The sequence below is a fragment of the Triticum urartu genome, chromosome 2A, assembly GCF_056163025.1.
Source record: "Triticum urartu cultivar PI428250 chromosome 2A, HENAU_Tu73, whole genome shotgun sequence".
NCBI classification, from domain to species: Eukaryota; Viridiplantae; Streptophyta; class Magnoliopsida; order Poales; family Poaceae; genus Triticum; species Triticum urartu.
Window position 1 is genome coordinate 535,557,520 of NC_141874.1, and position 19,837 is coordinate 535,577,356.

The 19,837-nt window shown below is 45.2% G+C and overlaps 1 protein-coding gene across 1 annotated transcript; it reads left to right on the plus strand.

The window, feature by feature from the left end:
• Window positions 1-229: 229 nt before the first annotated feature.
• LOC125538520 (sugar transport protein MST1) lies at window positions 230-5,038 on the plus strand. Its single transcript, XM_048701807.2, has 3 exons — window positions 230-629; window positions 3,282-3,601; window positions 3,773-5,038. Exons 1-3 carry the CDS (start codon window positions 485-487, stop codon window positions 4,850-4,852), a joined length of 1,545 nt encoding a protein of 514 aa, XP_048557764.1. The 5' UTR covers window positions 230-484; the 3' UTR covers window positions 4,853-5,038.
• The last annotated feature ends 14,799 nt before the right edge of the window (window positions 5,039-19,837 follow it).

Below are 19,837 nucleotides of genomic sequence, written 5' to 3' on the forward strand. Positions count from 1 at the left end.
AGGCCTCGCAGACACCGACACCGGCGCTTCTTGGCGGCGGTGGGGAGGAGGGAAGATCGGGGAGGGAGGTGTGACGGCGGCTAGGGTTTCCCCAGTGGCTCGTGGGAGCGACGCGGGAGGGGTGGGTAGGTAGGCTTTGCTAAATGTTGTCTGCCTTCCCATTCTTCCTACTAGTATTTATTCTTACTCCGCTCCTATTAAATGTCGCTTTCCCCAAGCCTCGATCTGTTTTTTTTCTTTCTTTTCTGAGAGCGCCTTGCTCGATCTGTTTTTTCTGTTCTGTTTTTTGAGAGCGCGTTACTGAATCTGTTGCATGTATACGCCGCATACATTCGGTGCCACCTCCAGGCTCCAGCTAATACCCCGCGGTTGGATGTACTCCTGTCAAACCCGTATATAATAGCGGCGACCCTCTAGCTCTTGCCTTTGTGCCTTCCAAACCCCAACCCATTGACCATCCAAGACTCAGCTTAGCAGCCGCAAAATGGCGAGAGGAGGTCTCGCCCCGGCGGCCGGCGGCGACCGGATCCGCGGCTACGGCGGCGGCCGCGTGACGCTCTCCGTGGTGGTCACCTGCCTCATGGCCGCCTCCTGCGGCCTCATCTTCGGCTACGACATTGGCGTCTCAGGTGCGCACATGCTTGAACCGAGCTTTGCTTGATCCATGGGCATCCTCCGAGCTCTGAACAAGAAATTCTTGCGTTTATGCATGGCTTCTCGACGACCTTCCATAATTAGAAGGCATGAGTGCAGCTCAAGTCATATGGGTTTAGTTTCTCCGTGGGATTTCAGTATTTCTACTACTCCTCTACTTTGAATTACCGCGACATCAGAACTCCTGCTGAATCTTTGTCCAAAAAAAGAACTCCTGCTGAATTAAATAAAGAAAGTTGGGGGCCTTTTTCTTCTTCTTCTTCTTCTTTCGAATCAAGAAATTTTGGATTTTCTTAGTAAGCTGGAGAGTTACCGCTCTTTTGGGAAGGATTATGATCCGCCCGTCAATCTGTTAGGTCCTAAACAATTTATCATGTTGTACGTGCTGGTGCTATACTACGTATTGAAGTGGTAGATGGGCACACACTTCTATGTCTATACTCCGGAGTAAATACTCACCAACCAACTGCATGTGCACGTCTGTCTCTCAGGATTGATTTAGTCCCTCTTTTTCAGTGCCGTTTGTCCCTGGGCTAGTCATAATGGGAGTAACTTAGCTACTTCCTCCGTCACAGTTTAGAAGGCATAGTTAAATTTGCGTGTGTTTTCATAATAGACAAAGTTTAAGGCGCATTGCATTTATTTCTAGTACCTAATTAGTACTTCTATATATACTATTTCTATATGCATGCGTAGTGTGAATGCTATTTTTTTAGCCCATCTCACAACCAATAGATAACCACCTAGGTTCCAGAGAATTTCCAAGCGCGCCTTCTAAACCGTAACGGAGGGAGTAGTAACATAGCGCACTTCGAGAAAATTCTGCTTATGTGGCAAGTAATTAATGAGAGGTGGTAACATAATATGTTATTGTAACATAACGCTTTCCAAGACAAGATGAGTCTACGAACTAATAAATAAAGCCATATATGATACTATTAGTATGTTACTTTGCATTATGAAGATAGTAACTTAGACTAGTGTGTCATATGCATGACATTAGTCTAACTTACTCCCACTATGAGCCCTATACCAGCAACCATTTAATAACGGCGTTCAGTTCAGCGGAACAGACGACCAATCTCAGTTTTGACCCAAGATGTCAAAGCATACACAATTTGTTTCCCCATCCTATCCATATTGGACCGGGCTCCACTATCATCAGAAGAAAACAAAAGTACTACCAGGAGGTGAACAAGAAAATAAAGGCAGTCGTGTTACTTTCACCAGGAGGTGCTCTTCCCCGCGAAATAAAATAAGACATAAAGAATAAATAAAAAAGAGGTGTAGCTCTAGAATCTTAGACCATCAACCTCTCACTTCCTTGCCTCACATGAAAGCTGCAAGAGAGGACATATATGGCATCCAGCACGTACTACCAACTAGCCAACTGCATAGGCAAGGCAGGAATCAACTGCACTCGCGCTCTTGCTTATCTCCATGCCCTAGAGCGTAGCCTCTTTTCGCGCCATCCTTTGTATGCACCAGCCAAAAGCATTTCACTATAATACTCACTTTTTAGTAGAGATTTCATTCACTATAATAGCTAGGTGAGAATCCAGCCTGCCCCCCTACTCCTGGAATGTGCATCCTCCTGCACAGGTATAATGGGGAGAGAAAAAGCGTTGGATAAGGCATACAGTACCAATTATTACCATGTGGTTTGGATTCCTTGAAACCTAGTCCATACAAACTCTCTCCATATCAATTATCGACACTGGAATCCACTACCAAAGCGATATACGCAAGATATGTCTCATCAGCAGCGCAACGTTGGGGTACTTGAGCATTGTCGCAATTACAACAGTAGCAGGAAGGTTCTAGAGAGCAAAAGTGAGCAGCCCACTGAGCTAGCTAAATTGTGTCACCAACATATAACTTGGACAAGGTAAACGTGCAGGTAACAAACAAAGCAACAGTAGCGGCAAACAAAGATGACAGCACTCGTTCCCTAGTGCTGTACAACTAAAACAACAACACCAGACATCCAATCATCGATCGATCCATGGAACCGGGAGGTGCTTGAAAACATAGCTGTTTCATGCACGTTTTCTGCCCTGACGCTATTGGAAATCTCCATGGATGTGTTGTTGGTGCTGTCAACTTGTCACAGCGGTCGATGTTCCTGAGAGAAATATATGCCGAAAGTTACTACATGCCAGTGAATGTCCACATTTCTGAGAGAAATATATGCTTGAAATTTCACCGTCAACTTGCCATAGCTGCTATATACTGTATTATAGTGGAACTACCATGTGGCTTGAATAAGCAGGACCGCTGTGATGCTTAAAAGTCCACCACTGTGATGCTTAATTAAGCAGGACCGCAGGACAGAAAAGGGATTAGAATAAGCACATATGCCAATATTCGAGATTTTTTTTCGATAGTTGGACGTACGTCGCTGTAGGTAGTACAATTCTTGTGATCGTGCAACGTGCATACGCTTGCAGATACGCGTGACGTTTGCAACAACAGAAACATAAACTATATCCTTTTGCTTTCAACGTTACTGATATCAGTGTCATCAGGATATCGTAAATCGGTTTAGTTCGCACACGCCGCGCGCGTGATTGCGCTCTCTGCTGCAAATGAACAAAAAATACAGTCAGCTGATGGTGAAATTTCAGGCGGCGTCACGCAAATGGAGTCGTTCCTCGAGAAATTCTTCCCGGAGGTTCTCAAGGGGATGAAGGGCGCCAAGCGCGACGCCTACTGCAAGTACGACAACCAGATGCTCACGGCGTTCACCTCCTCGCTGTACATCGCCGGCGTGCTGTCGTCGCTGGTGGCTAGTAGGGTGACCAGGAGGGTGGGCCGCCAGGCCGTCATGCTCACCGGCGGCGCCCTGTTCCTTGCCGGCTCCGCTGTCAACGCCGCCGCCGTGAACATCGCCATGCTCATCATCGGCCGGATGCTGCTCGGCTTCGGCGTTGGGTTCACAGCGCAGGTATCCAGTGTCATTTTTATTTTTTGTGTCATTTTCAGCTCCAGCCCAGCAACAGATGACCGTATTCGTATGCAGGCCTTGTTCGTACTATACTTGTACAGCACGGCCCATCTTTCATTCAGTTGAAACATTTTGGCACTTGGCAATGACACATGGGTCCGTTGACCGCAGGCGGCTCCGCTGTATCTCGCCGAGACATCGCCAGCCAAGTGGCGCGGCGCCTTCACCAGCGCCTACCACGTCTTCCTCGTCATCGGCACGGTGGCAGCGACCGTCGCCAACTACTTCACCAACCGCATCCCGGGATGGGGCTGGCGGGTCTCCCTCGGCCTGGCCGGCGTGCCGGCCATCGTCGTTGTGCTGGGCGCCCTCTTCGTCCCGGACACTCCCAGCAGCCTCGTCCTCCGCGGAGATCCCGACAGGGCACGCGCGGCGCTCCAGCGCATCCGCGGGGCGGACGCCGACGTGGGCGACGAGTTCAAGGACATCGTCCTCGCCGTGGAGGAGGCTCGCCGGAACGACGAGGGCGCGTTCGAGCGGCTGCGCGGCAAGGGGTGCCGGCACTACCTGGTGATGATGGTGGCCATCCCCACTTTCTTCGACCTCACCGGCATGATCGTCATCACCGTGTTCTCGCCGGTGCTGTTCCGGACCGTGGGGTTCGACAGCCAGAAGGCGATCTTGGGCTCCGTCATACTCAGCCTCGTCAACTTGTTCGCCGTCGTCGTGTCCACCTTCGTCGTGGACCGTGCCGGCCGCAGGTTCTTGTTCCTCGCCGGCGGCGTAGCAATGATGCTCTGCCAGGTGGCGGTGGCGTGGATACTGGCGGATCATCTGGGGAGGCAGCACGCAACGACGATGGCGCGGAACTACGCCAAGGGGGTGCTGGTGCTCATGTGCCTGTACACGTGCAGCTTCGGCATGTCGTGGGGGCCGCTCAAGTGGGTGGTGCCGAGCGAGATCTACCCGGTGGAGATCAGGTCGGCGGGGCAGGCCATGACCGTCTCCATCGCGCTCAGCCTCTCCTTCGCGCAGACGCAGGTGTTCATCACCTTGCTCTGCGCCATGAAGTACGCGATATTCATCTTCTACGCCGGCTGGGTCCTGCTGATGACGCTTTTCATGGCGGCGCTCCTGCCGGAGACCAAAGGCGTGCCGCTGGAGGCCATGAGGACGGTGTGGGCCAAGCATTGGTACTGGAGGAGGTTTGCTGGAGATGCCAAGCAGGACAGCCAGGTCAACTGCCTGTGAAACGTACGTACGATAATGTATAGCGAGTAGCGAGTGTGAACGGACTCAAATCATTGGTGCGCAGGCCGCAGGGTATATTGTGGTTAGCATATTATAGTTTCAAAAAAGCTAGACTTATTACGGATGGTATTATGGTATACAGACCCCCTACCGACCCTCATTTTAGTATACTAGATTGTTCCCTAATGTCAACTGATGCGGCATGAAACAAAATACCAACGTACATAAAGTAATTTGCAATAATACAAACCAAATCAGTATTATTTTTCTTGTCCTACTCATTCCCTTAAAACAGATAAGCTTGGAGAAATGTTCATTTGCTGAGATATTGGATGCTAGAACATCTTACATAGAGTAACCTGAACCTGGAATAATCTAAACCGAATCGGTACTTTTCTTTTCTTGTCTTACTCATTTCCTCCCTCAGTTCGCTTGTTGGTTTTTTCACCCGTATCTATCTCTAATTAGTAGGATCTTGCACTAATATGGAAACTAATCCTTTTTCATTTGACAAATTAAAAAATAGTACTCCTGGCTTTACGTTTCCCACATAACAAGAAAATAAAATATAAGGCCATATGTCATGCCTAATCCATTATTAGTGTATAACATTTGAGAATAATACCAAATTTTCTTACGAGTGCTGCCAAAGATGGGGCGTTGACATAGGTTGTGAGATTGGATTCGAGAGGCAGAGATAATGGGTGAAGGTATATATGAGACAGATGTTGAACCATCAGAATATGTACGCTACCGTTGCAACACACATGCAATTAGGCAGTAATCCATAGCTCTAGCAAAGCTCTATTACTGTATGGTCTAACAGTCAGTTATATAAATGAAAATTGCTCATCCGATCAGACTGTGAGCCATCCCTAGAGCATCTTTAACAGCTCACCGAAAATACTTCCCCAATAACCACTTATTAGAGCTCCCAATAACACTTTTCTGGTTATTGGGGATGAAAGCTGCAACAGATTCCCAATGTTTATTTCCTAATAAATTGTTTCTCTCTATTCCTCCACATATAATTGTACAAACACTATGAATAAATATAAAATACTCACATGACCATAATTAAAAACATTCCTTTTAAATCTTGGAACAAGTCAACATCATTTTAAACACACACTTTTCAAGTTCATAATTTGAGGACGAATTCAAGCCAAACATGCAACATACAGTTGATGCAAACATAAAGATCATACATAGAGAATATCAGACATCACTAGCATTTGCATTTGCGCTGCCATTCGCAATCACATTGCCACTTCCACTTGCACCCCGTCCCATCTGATATGCTATAATTTGTGCCTTTGTCGTCTCATGATACTAGAATTGTTTCTCGTTAGGACCAAAATGGCTCGTGAACATGATCATGTACACTTGCTACATTCGTTTCGTACTCCAAGGGCTCTCAACTTCTTCAATTGCCACCTCTCGCTCCTCCAATTAATGCCTTGACATTTTTTAAAGATCCAACATCGCTGGCATTCATTGATAATAGTAGAGAGCAACGGAAAACAACAAGGTGGTGAAGGTCCTAGGACCAGAAGATCCGAAGATCAAAGGAAAAAACAACAACAACCCTACTGGTTGCAACACAACACCCCATACAATCCACACAAGACAACGCAGCTCCGACTCCGACGATGAACTACGAAGAAACTAGGCAAGGTTGGCGTCACGGAGGATCGCCGAACAAACAACCTGTCACGCATCATCGTATACCACCTGGCCCCGCCACCACGGCTTCGACTTCACAGCAGCAAGCAGCCGAGGCAGCCCACAGACACGTCGGAGAAGAAGATCCGACTACCAGGACCAATACCATGCCTCCGATATTGCTCACCACCCTCATCGTTGACACAGATGCCACCGTGCACGTCCAGTCATAGGAAGCACTAGAGGGATCAAGAGCTTCAAGACGGCGACCTAAAGAGGGGAACGCCGTTGAAGACGACTTTACCGCCCGACCCTGCAGTAAGATCTAGGCTTTCACCCGAAGAACTGTTGGGGAACGCGGTATTTCAAAAAAATTCCTACGATCATGCAAGATTTATCTAGGAGATGCATAGCAACGAGAAGGGAGAGGGTGTCCACGTACCCTCATAGACCGAGAGCGGAAGCGTTTAGTAACGCGGTTGATGTAGTCGAACGTCTTCACGATTCAACCGATCCTAGCACCGAACGTACGGCACCTCCGTGTTCAGCACACGTTCAGCACGATGACGTCCCTCGAGCTCTTGATCCAGTTGAGGACGAGGGAGAGTTCCGTCAGCATGACAGCATGGCGACGGTGATGATGAAGTTACCGGCGCAGGGCTTCACCTAAGCACTACGACGATATGACCGAGGTGGTAAACTGTGGAGGGGGGCACCGCACATGGCGAAGAGATGTCTGTTGTGCCCTTGGGGGTGCCCCCCGCCTCCGTATATAAAGGGGGGAGAGAAGGCCGAGCCCCTAGGGGTGCGCCAAGTGTGGGGAGTCCTAGTAGGATTCCTCTCTCCTTTTTTCCTTTTTCGGAGTAGCAAAGGGGGAAAGAGAGAAGGAGTAGGAGAGGGAAAGGGGGGCGCCTCCCCCACCCCTTGTCCAATTCGGATTGGCAAGGGGGCGGGCGCACACCTCCTTGGTCGTCCCTCTCTCCTCCACTAAGGCCCATGATGGCCCATTAACTTCCAGGGGGGTTCCGGTAACCTCAAGTACTCATAAACTTATCTGAAACTTTCCGAAACCATTACAGTGTCCGAATGCAACCTACCAATAAATGAATCTTTACCCCTCGACCATTTTGAGACTCATCATGTCCGTGATCTCATCTGGGACTCCGAACAAACTTTGGTCATCAAATCACATAACTCACAATACAAATCGTAATCGAACGTTAAGCGTGCGGACCCTACGGGTTCGAGAACTATGTAGACATGACCGAGACACATCTCCGGTCAATAACCAATAGCGGAACCTGAAGGAAATATGCCCTAGAGGCAATAACAAAGTTATTATTTATTTCCTTATATCATGATAAATGTTTATTATTCATGCTAGAATTGTATTAACCGGAAACATAATACATGTGTGAATACATAGACAAACAGAGTGTCACCAGTATGCCTCTAATTGACTAGCTCATTGATTAAAGATGGTTATGTTTCCTAACCATAAACATGAGTTGTCATTTGATTAACGAGATCACATCATTAGGAGAATGATGTGATTGACTTGACCCATTCCGTTAGCTTAGCACTTGATCGTTTAGTTTGTTGCTATTGCTTTCTTCATAACTTATACATGTTCCTATGACTATGAGATTATGTAACTCCCGTTTACCGGAGGAACACTTTGTGTGCTACCAAACGTCACAACATAACTGGGTGATTATAAAGGTGCTCTACAGGTGTCTCAGAAGGTACTTGTTGGGTTAGCGTATTTCGAGATTAGGATTTGTCACTCCGATTGTTGGAGAGGTATCTCTGGGCCCTCTCGGTAATGCACATCACTTAAGCCTTGCAAGCATTGCAACTAATGAGTTAGTTGCGGAATGATGTATTACGGAACGAGTAAAGAGACTTGCCGGCAACGAGATTGAACTAGGTATTGGAATACCGACGATCGAATCTCGGGCAAGTAACATACCGATGACAAAGGGAACAACGTATGTTGTTATGCGGTCTGACCGATAAAGATCTTCGTAGAATATGTAGGAGCCAATATGAGCATCCAGGTTCCTCTATTGGCTATTGACCGGAGACGTGTCTCGGTCATGTCTACATAGTTCTCGAACCCGTAGGGTCCACACGCTTAAAGTTCAGTGACGATCGTAATTAGGGTTTTTGTGTTTTGATGTACCGAAGGTTGTTCGGAGTCCCGGATGTGATCACGGACATGACGAGGAGTCTCGAAATGGTCAATACATAAAGATTGATATATTTGAAGCCTATATTTGGATATCAGAATCATTCCGGGTGAAATCGGGATTTTACCGGAGTACCGAGGGGTTACCGGAACCCCCCCGGGGGTTAATGGGCCTACATGGGCCCTAAGGGAGAAGAGGAGGGCCGACCAGGGCAGGCCACACGCCCCCTCCCCCTTGTCCGAATAGGACAAGCAAGGGGGGGCGGCGCCCCCCTTTCCTCTTTCCCCCTTCCCCTTTCCTTCTCCAACAAGGCAAGAGGGGGGAGTCCTACTCCCGGTGGGAGTAGGACTCCTCCAGGCGCACCCCCTAGGGGCCGGCCGCACCTCCCCCCTCCCTCCTTTATTTACGGGGGCAGGGGGCACCCCATGACACACAAGTTGATCTTCGTGATCGTTCCTTAGCCGTGTGCGGTGCCCCCTTCCACCATATTCCGCCTCGGTCATATCGTAGCAGTGCTTAGGCGAAGCCCTGCGTCGGTAGAACATCATCACCGTCATCACGCCGTCGTGTCGACGAAACTCTCCCTCAACACTCGGCTGGATCGGAGCTCGAGGGACGTCACCGAGTTGAACGTGTGCAGAACTCGGAGGTGCCGTACGTTCGGTACTTGGATCTGTCGGATCGGGAAGACGTACGACTACTTCCTCTACGTTGTGTCAACACTTCCGTTGCCGGTCTACGAGGGTACGTAGACAACACTCTCCCCTCTCGTTGCTATGCATCACCATGATCTTGCGTGTGCGTAGGAAAATTTTGAAATTACTACGTTCCCCAACAGTGGCATCCGAGCCAGGTTTTATGCGTTGATGTAATATGCACGAGTAGAACACAAGTGAGTTGTGGGCGATATAAGTCATACTACTTACCGGCATGTCACACTTTGGTTCGGCGGTATTGTTGGATGAAGCGGCCCGGACCGACATTACGCGTACGCTTACGCGAGACTGGTTTTACCGCCGTGCTATGCACACAGGTGACTAGCGTGTGTCAGTTTCCCCAACTTTTCTTGAATCGAGTGTGGCTACGCCCGGTCCTTGAGAAGGTTAAAACATCACTAACTTGACAAACTATCATTGTGGTTTTAATGTGTAGGTAAGAACGGTTCTTGCTCAGCCCGTAGCAGCCACGTAAAAACTTGGAACAACAAAGTAGAGGACGTCTAACTTGTTTTTGCAGGGCACGTTGTGATGTGATATGGTCAAGACGTGATGAGATATAAGTTGTTGTATAAGATGATCATGTTTTGTTGAAGTTATCGGCAACTGACAGAAGCCTTATGATTGTCTCTTTATTGCATAAGATGCAAGCGCCAAATAATTGCTTTACTTTATTGCTATGCGATAGAAATAGTTGCAAGAGCAATAGTTTGCGAGACGACCATGTGACGACACATTGATATAGATCAAGATGATGGAGATCATGGTGTCATGCCGGTGATGATGGAAATCATGACGATGTGTTGGAGATGGAGATCAAAGGCACAAGATGATGATGGCCATATCATGTCACATATTTTGATTGCATGTGATGTTTATCTTTTATGCATCTTATCTTGCTTTGATTGACGGTAGCATTATAAGATGATCTCTCACTAAATTTCAAGATAAACTGTTCTCCCTGAGTATGCACCATTGCCAAAGTTCGTTGTGCCCAGACACCATGTGATGATCGGGTGTGATAAGCTCTACGTCCATCTACAACGGGTGCAAGCCAGTTTTGCACACGCAGAATACTCAGGTTAAACTTGACGAGCCTAGCATATGCAGATATGGCCTCGGAACACTGAGACCGAAAGGTCGAGCATGAATCATATAGTATATATGATCAACATAAGTGATGTTCACCATTGAAAGCTACTCCATTTCACGTGATGATCGGTTATGGTTTAGTTGATTTGGATCACGTGATCACTTAGAGGATTAGAGGGATGTCTACCTAAGTGGGAGTTCTTAAGTAATATGATTAATTGATCTTAAATTTATCATGAACTTAGTCCTGGTAGTATTAGCATATCTATGTTGTAGATCAATAGCTCGCATTTAGCTCCCCTGTTTTATTTTTGATATGTTCCTAGAGAAAACTAAGTTGAAAGATGTTAGTAGCAATGATGCGGCTTGGATCCGTGATTTGAGGTTTATCCTCATTGCTGCACAGAAGAATTATGTCCTTGATGCACGGCTAGGTGACAGACCTATTGCAGGAGCAGATGCAGACGTCATGAACGTTTGGCTAGCTCAATATGATGACTACTTGATAGTTTAGTGCACCATGCTTAACAGCTTAGAATCGGTACTTCAAAGACGTTTTGAACGTCATGGACCATATGAGATGTTCCAGGAGTTGAAGTTAATATTTCAAGCAAATACCCGAGTTGAGAGATATGAAGTCTCCAACAAGTTCTATAGCTAAAAGACGGAGGAGAATAGCTCAAGGAGTGAGCATGTGCTCAGATTGTCTGGGTACTACAATCGCTTGAATCAAGTGGGAGTTAATCTTCCAGATAAAATAGTGATTGATAGAATTCTCTAGTCACCATCACCAAGTTAGTAGAACTTCGTGATGAACTATAGTATGCAAGGGATGACGAAAACGATTCTCGAGCTTTTCATGATGATGAAATCGACGAAGGTAGAAATCAAGAAAAGCATCAAGTGTTGATGGTTGACAATACCACTAGTTTCAAGAAAAGGGCAAAGGGAAGAAGGGGAACTTTAACAAGAACAGCAAGCAAGTTGCTGCCCAGGAGAAGAAACCCAAGTATGTACCTAAGCCTGAGACTAAGTGCTTCTACTGCAAAGGGACTGGTCACTGCAAGCGGAACTGCCCCAAGTATTTGGCGGATAGGAAGGATGGCAAAGTGAACAAAGGTATATTTTATATACAGATTATTGATGTGTATTTTACTAGTGTTCGTAGCAACCCCTCGGTATTTGATATTGGTTCAGTTGCTAAGAGTAGTAACTCGAAACGTGAGTTGCAGAATGAACAGAGACTAGTCAAGGGTGAAGTAACGATGTGTGTTGGAAGTGGTTCCAAGATTGATATGATCATCATCGCACACTCCCTATACTTTCGGGATTAGTGTTGAACCTAAATAAATGTTATTTGGTGTTTGCGTTGAGCATGAATATGATTTGGTCATGTTTATTGCAATACAGTTATTCATTTAAGTTAGAGAATAATTGTTGTTCTGTTTACATGAATAAAACCTTCTATGGTTATACACCCAATGAAAATGGTTCATTGGATCTCGATCGTAGTGATACACATATTCATAATATTGAAGCCAAAAGATGCAAAGTTAATAATAATAGTGCAACTTATTTGTGGCACTGCCGTTTAGGTCATATTGGTGTAAATCGCATGAAGAAACTCCATGCTGATGGGCTTTTGGAATCACTTGATTATGAATCAGTTGATGCTTGCGAACCATGCCTCATGGGCAATATGACTAAGACTCCGTTCTCCGGAACAATGGAGCGAGCAACAGATTTGTTGGAAATCATACATACTGATGTATGTGGTCCGATGAATATTGAGGCTCACGGCAGGTATCATTATTTTCTGATCTTCACAGATGATTTGAGCAGATATGAGTATATCTACTTAATGAAACACAAGTCTGAAACATTTGAAAAGTTCAAAGAATTTCAGAGTGAAGTGGAGAATCATCGTAACAAAAATAAAAGTTTCTACGATATGATCGTAGAAGTAAAATATTTGAGTTACGAGTTTGTCCTTCAGTTAAAACAATGTGAAATAGTTTCACTACTCACGCCACCTGGAACACCACAGTGTAATGGTGTGTCCGAACGTCATAACCGTACTTTATTAGATATAGTGCGATCTATGATGTCTCTTACCGATCTACCACTATCGTTTTGGGGTTATGCATTAGAGACAGCTACATTCACGTTAAATAGGGCACCATCTAAATCCATGGAGATGACACCATATGAACTGTGGTTTGGCGAGAAACCTAAGCCGTCGTTCCTTAAAGTTTGGGACTGCGATGCTTATGTGAAAAAGTTTCAATATGATAAGCTCAAACCCAAATCGGAGAAGTAAATCTTCATAGGATACCCAAAAGAAACTGTTGGGTACACCTTCTATCACAAATCCGAAGGCAAGATATTCATTGCTGAGAATGGATCCTTTCTAGAGAAGGAGTTTCTCTCGAAAGAAGTGAGTGGGAGGAAAGTAGAACTTGATGAGGTAACTGTACCTGCTCCCTTATTGGAAAGTAGCTCATCACAGAAATCTGTTCCTATGACTACTACACCAATTAGTGAGGAAGCTAATGATGATGATCATGTAACATCAGATCAAGTTACTACCGAACCTCGTAGGTAAACCAGAGTGAGATCCACACCAGAGTGGTACGGTAATCCTGTTCTGGAGGTCATGTTACTTGACCATGACGAACCTACGAACTATGAGGAAGCGATGATGAGCCCAGATTCCGCGAAATGGGTTGAGGCCATGAAATCTGAGATGAGATCCATGTATAAGAACAAAGTATGGACTTTGATTGACTTGCCCAAAGATCGGCGAGCCATTGAGATTAAATGGATCTTCAAGAGGAAGACGGACGCTGATAGTAGTGTTACTATCTACAAAGCTAGAATTACCGCAAAAGGTTTTCGACTAGTTCAAGGTGTTGACTACGATGAGAGTTTCTCACTCGTGTCTATGCTTAAGTCTGTCCGAATCATGTTAGAAATTGCCACGTTTTATGAAATCTGGCAAATGGATAAACAAAACTACATTCCTTAATGGATTTATTAAAGAAGAAGTTGTATATGATGCAACAAGAAAGTTTTGTCAATCCTAAAGGTGCTAAAAAAATATGCAAGCTCCAACGATCCATCTATGGACTGGTGTAAGCATCTCAGAGTTGGAATATACACTTTGATAAGTTGATCAAAGCATATAGTTTTATACAGACTTGCGGTGAAGCCTGTATTTACAAGAAAGTGAGTGGGAGCACTACAACATTTCTGATAAGTATATGTGAATGACATATTGTTGATCAGAGATAATGTAGAATTATTCTGCAAAGCATAAAGGAGTGTTTGAAAGGAGTTTTTCAAAGAAAGACCACGGTGAAGCTGCTTACATATTGAGCATCAAGATCTATAGAGATAGATCAAGACGCTTGATAAGTTTTTCAATGAGTACATACCTTGACAAGATTTTGAAGTAGTTCAAAATGGAACAGTCAAAGAAGGAGTTCTTGCCTGTGTTACAAGGTGTGAAGTTGAGTAAGACTCAAAACCCGACCACGGCAGAAGATAGAGAGAGAATGAAAGTCATTCCCTATGCCTCAGCCATAGGTTCTATAAAATAAGCCATGTTGTGTACCAGATCTATTGTATACCCTACACTGTTTTTGGCAAGGGAGTACAATAGTAATCTAGGAGTAGATCACTTGACAGCGGTCAAAATTATCCTTAGTGGAATAAGGATATGTTTCTCGATTATGGAGGTGACAAAAAGGTTCATCGTAAAGGGTTACGTCGATGCAAATTTTGACATTGATCCAGATGACTCTAAATCTCAAGCTGGATACATATTGAAAGTTGGAGCAATTAGCTAGAGTAGCTCCATGCAGAGCATTGTTGACATAGAAATTTGCAAAATACTTACGGATCTGAATGTGGCAGACCCGTTGACTAAACTTCTCTCACAAGCAAAACATGATCACACCTTAGTACTCTTTGGGTGTTAATCACATAGCGATGTGAACTAGATTATTGACTCTAGTAAACCCTTTGGGTGTTGGTCACATGTCAATGTGAACTATGGGTGTTAATCACATGTCGATGTGAACTAGATTATTGACTCTAGTGCAAGTGGGATACTGAAGGAAATATGCCCTAGAGGCAATAATGAAGTTATTATTTATTTCCTTATATCATGATAAATTTTTATTATTCATGCTAGAATTGTATTAACCGGAAACATAATACATGTGTGAATACATAGACAAACAGAGTGTCACTAGTATGCCTCTAATTGACTAGCTCGTTGATTAAAGATGGTTATGTTTCCTAACCATAGACATGAGTTGTCATTTGATTAACGGGATCACATCATTAGGAGAATGATGTGATTGACTTGACCCATTCAGTTAGCTTAGCACTTGATCGTTTAGTTTGTTGCTATTGCTTTCTTCATAACTTATACATGTTCCTATGACTATGAGATTATGCAACTACCGTTTACCGGAGGAACACTTTGTGTGCTACCAAACGTCACAACGTAACCGGGTGATTATAAAGGTGCTCTACAGGTGTCTCCGAAGGTACTTGTTGGGTTGGCGTATTTCAAGATTAGGATTTGTCACTCCGATTGTCGGAGAGGTATCTCTGGGCCCTCTCGGTAATGCACATCACTTAATCCTTGCAAGCATTGCAACTAGTGAGTTAGTTGCGGAATGATGTATTACGAAATGAGTAAAGAGACTTGCCGGTAACGAGATTGAACTAGGTATTGGAATACCGAAGATCGAATCTTGGGCAAGTAACATACCGATGACAAAGGGAACAACGTATGTTGTTATGCGGTCTGACCGATAAAGATCTTCGTAGAATATGTAGGAGCCAATATGAGCATCCAGGTTCCACTATTGGTTATTGACCGGAGACGTGTCTCGGTCATGTCTACATAGTTCTCGAACCCGTAGGGTCCGCACGCTTAAAGTTCAGTGACGATCGTAATTAGGGTTTTTGTGTTTTGATCTACCGAAGGTTGTTCGGAGTCCCAGATGTGATCACGGACATGACGAGGAGTCTCGAAATGGTCGAGACATAAAGATTGATATATTGGAAGCCTATATTTGGATAACGGAATCATTCCGGGTGAAATCGGGATTTTACCGGAGTACCGGGGGGTTACCGGAACCCCCCCGGGGGTTAATGGGCCTACATGGGCCCTAAGGGAGAAGAGGAGGGCCGTCCAGGGCAGGCCGTGCGCCCCCCCTAGTCTGAATAGGACAAGGAAGGGGGGGGGGGGCGGCGCCCCCTTTCCTCTTTCCCCCTTCCCCTTTCCTTCTCCAACAAGGCAAGAGGGGGGAGTCCTACTCCCGGTGGGAGTAGAACTCCTCCAGGCGCACCCCTAGGGGCCGGTCGCACCTCCCCCATCCCTCCTTTATACACAGGGGCAAGGGGGCACCCCATGACACACAAGTTGATCTTCGTGATCGTTCCTTAGCCGTGTGCGGTGCCCCCTTTCACCATATTCCACCTCGGTCATATCGTAGCGGTGCTTAGGCGAAGCCCTGCGTCAGTAGAACATCATCACCGTCATCACGCCGTCATGCTGACGAAACTCTCCCTCAACACTCGGCTGGATCGAGGCTTGAGGGACGTCACCGAGTTGAACGTGTGCAGAACTCGGAGGTGCCGTACGTTCGGTACTTGGATCGGTCGGATCGAGAAGACGTACGACTACTTCCTCTACGTTGTGTCAACACTTCCGTTGCCGGTCTACGAGGGTACGTAGACAACACTATCCCCTCTCGTTTCTATGCATCACCATGATTTGCGTGTGCGTAGGAAAATTTCGAAATTACTACGTTCCCCAACAGAACCTAGATGCTCATATTGGCTCCTACATATTCTACAAAGATCTTTATCAGTCAAACCGCATAACAACATACGTCATTCCCTTTGTCATAGGTATGTTACTTGCCCGAGTTTTGATCATCGGTATCGACATACCTATTTCAATATCGTTACCGGCAAGTCTATTTACTTGTTCCGTAATGCATCATCCCGTAACTAACTCATTAGTCACATTGCTTGCAAGGCTTATTGTAGCGACCCGACCTCAGACGGTCAAGTCTCTGTGTTTAAGTGTCATCCCTAGGTCGGTATTGCTGACACACACGATACTCGAGGTTTTATAACAGAGTTCAATCACACACTTATTACATCGAATGTCTCAAAAGAGAACTTATTACAATAATATGGCTGAAGGCCATCTAAATGAGATAACAGCAAAAGCTTCGAAGGTAGTAGAGTCCATCCAACTCCACGGCAAAACTGAGTGCATGACAACGACCTAGCACACCTTACTCTGCGTCTGAAAACTCTGCAACATAATACGTTGCAGCCTGTGTAGGTCAGCACATGGAATATGCTGGCAAGATAACACTATAGAGCAATGAACAAATAACAGCTATCGCTACATGCATATATGGCTGGTGGAGGCTCTATGGTTATCATTTGCATAAAGCTAATTTTACCCTACAACAAAGGAATATATTTTATTTAACTACAAAGTTTGTTGAAAACATTGAGAAGGTTCCTCCAACTCAATCCAAAAATGATAGTTAAAACCCAACAAAATTAATTAAGTAAAGTGATGATATCAAATCAATAATTCAAGTGCAAGATACTCAAGATGTCCATAACCGGGGACACGACTAACCATGATTAGTTTGTACACTCTGCAGAGGTTTGCGCACTTTTCCCCACAATACTCGAACTCGCACCGCATGGTGTTTGAGAAACGGATAACCGAGACATAGCCTTTTCGAAGAGGTCCCCTTAACCGATAGATAGGTCGGTACACCTACAATCCCCTACATTTGCTAGCCCATCATGGAAAGGATTCCCACAACTTACTCAACTATGCCAGAGCCCATAATAGCTTGTGGCTACACATTGAAGTTTCTAGCATGAACAATCTTATGATCCCTTTGAGCCTGGGTGGCAAACCATAGGATGATCACACGGGTACTCCGGGATATCCTAGGACAACCCTGGATTGCTCCAGGTGTACGGACAACCACTGGGTGCTCCAGGGTGCCCCAATCAATCCACCCAGATGTGTATTAAAGTAGCCACCTTAAGTTAACCATTAATTAATAATAACTCTCACATCTTCATGAATCTCTCAAACAAATCCACGTCTACGAGCATAGCATAGCAATATTAGCATAACGTAGTACCACCCAAGGGTTTGAATATGAAAGGGCAATAGGTTCCTACCTCATCAACTACTTCCCAAAACCCACATGTTAAACATACCTACTCATGCAATGTTTGAGGGTTGAAACTAATGCATAAAAACTGGGTAATGAAGGGATATGATCAAAGTGTTACTTGCCTTGCTGACGATCTGAAAACCCTAGCGATTCATAGTAGCAAGCCTCGCACTCCGGAAACTCTATCATGAACAAACAATAGCATACATAAGCACTCAAGCATAAGATGCAAGGGTAAAACTCAAGAGAAAAGATCCAAACTGAAAGTTCAAGAGAAGAGCTTCGAGTTGCAAAAGGAATCAATCGAATCGGAGCTACGAAACTCAAACTATGATCAAAAGAAGTTTGAATTCAAATCTGCTTGAAACTAAATTCTAAATTGTCAAAACCATGTTTAAGTTGATTATCTGTAAAGAGGGGAACAAGACAAAGATTTTGGCGTTGTTTTCACTGGATTTGGACAAACGAGCAAAAAGTAACGAGGGTTTGAAGTTTAGGGACTAATTTGTGATAAAAGTATTCGCGGATAGGTCCCTAGCCGAAAATTAAAATAAAAAACCTAACGAACGAACGTTCGCTAACAGAAACTAATGAACGAAAACCGTTCGTTAAAACGATCTAACCGGTGAACGTTCGCAAATTAACCTAAATAATAAAAAAATTGATGTAATCTAAACTGAAAAAAATGAAAGAAAACCGAACGGTTTTTACCGATCAACCGAAGAAACCCGACGGCAAGGTTGGCGTCGGTGGTGGCGGTGGTGGATCGGGGCGGCGGCGTTCGGTGGAGGCGGCGTGAGGCGACGGCGGATCGGGGAGGCGACGCGGGGCGGCTGCGGCGGCCCGGCGGTGCGGACGCCTGCGGCAGCGCGGCTCGGGTGGCGGGGCGGTGGCGAGGAGGAGGCGGCGGGGCGACTCGCCTTATAAAGAGGCCAGGGGGCTTGGCTTGCGGGAGGGGCGGCGACGCGATGGAGTCCGAGCCGGACTCCATGGTTGCGGTGGCGGCGGTCGGGACTCCCGAGCGGGAGGCGGTGCGTTTGGCTGGGCCGACTGGGCTCCCGCACAGTCGAGCGATGAAGTTTTTTTAAATAATTCCGCCACGAAAGAAAAATTCTAATAAAATGTAGAAAAAATTCTAAAAATACCAGAAACAATTTTCACCGTCCAAACCTAATATTTAGGACAAGATGAACATTTTTCTGGACTAAATGCAATTATTTTCAAAAATGCAAGTTTTTCTCTAATTCAAATAAAATAGCAAATAAAATATGAATAAAATAGAAATTGATTTTAAGATTTCTCCTCCAATATTTGTCCCTTGTTGAAGAAGTCATTTTATCTTCTCTCATTTATTTTTGTTATTGGAAATAATTGGAGAGAAAATATTAAAATCAAATTGATCCTTTCTTCAAATTTGAAATAAATTCAAATATGAAATTTTAGTGAAACCTCCAACTCTCTCCTTGGGTCCTTGGGTTGCTTAAGATTTCTAGGATCACAAGCAAATGCAAATAAAAATATGATATGCATATGATGACCTATGTATAACATCCAAATTGAAAATTGGGATGTTACAAACCTACCCCCCTTAAGATGAATCTCGCCCTCGAGATTAGGGTTGGCTAGAAAATAGGTGTGGGTGGTCTTTCCGTAGGTCTTCCTCTCGCTCCCAGGTGGCTTCTTCCTCGGTATGGTGGCTCCTCTGAACTTTTCAAAACTTGATAACCTTGTTGCGTGTAACTCGGCTGGCAAACTCGAGAATCCTGACGGGTTTCTCCTCGTAGGTTAGGTCACTCTCCAACTGAATTGCTTCCAGGGGCACTGTATCTCTCAGAGGAATATCGGCCATCTCTACATGGAACTTCTTCAACTGGGAAACATGAAATACATCGTGAACTCCTGACAATCCTTCAGGTAACTCCAACTTGTAGGCCACTTCTCCCATACGTTCCAAAACTTGGTATGGTCTTACAAATCTCGGGGTTAACTTTCCTTTAACTCCGAATCGTTTAACTCCTCGAAGTGGTGACACACGAAGATATGCCCTACCTCCAATTTCATAGACTACTTCCT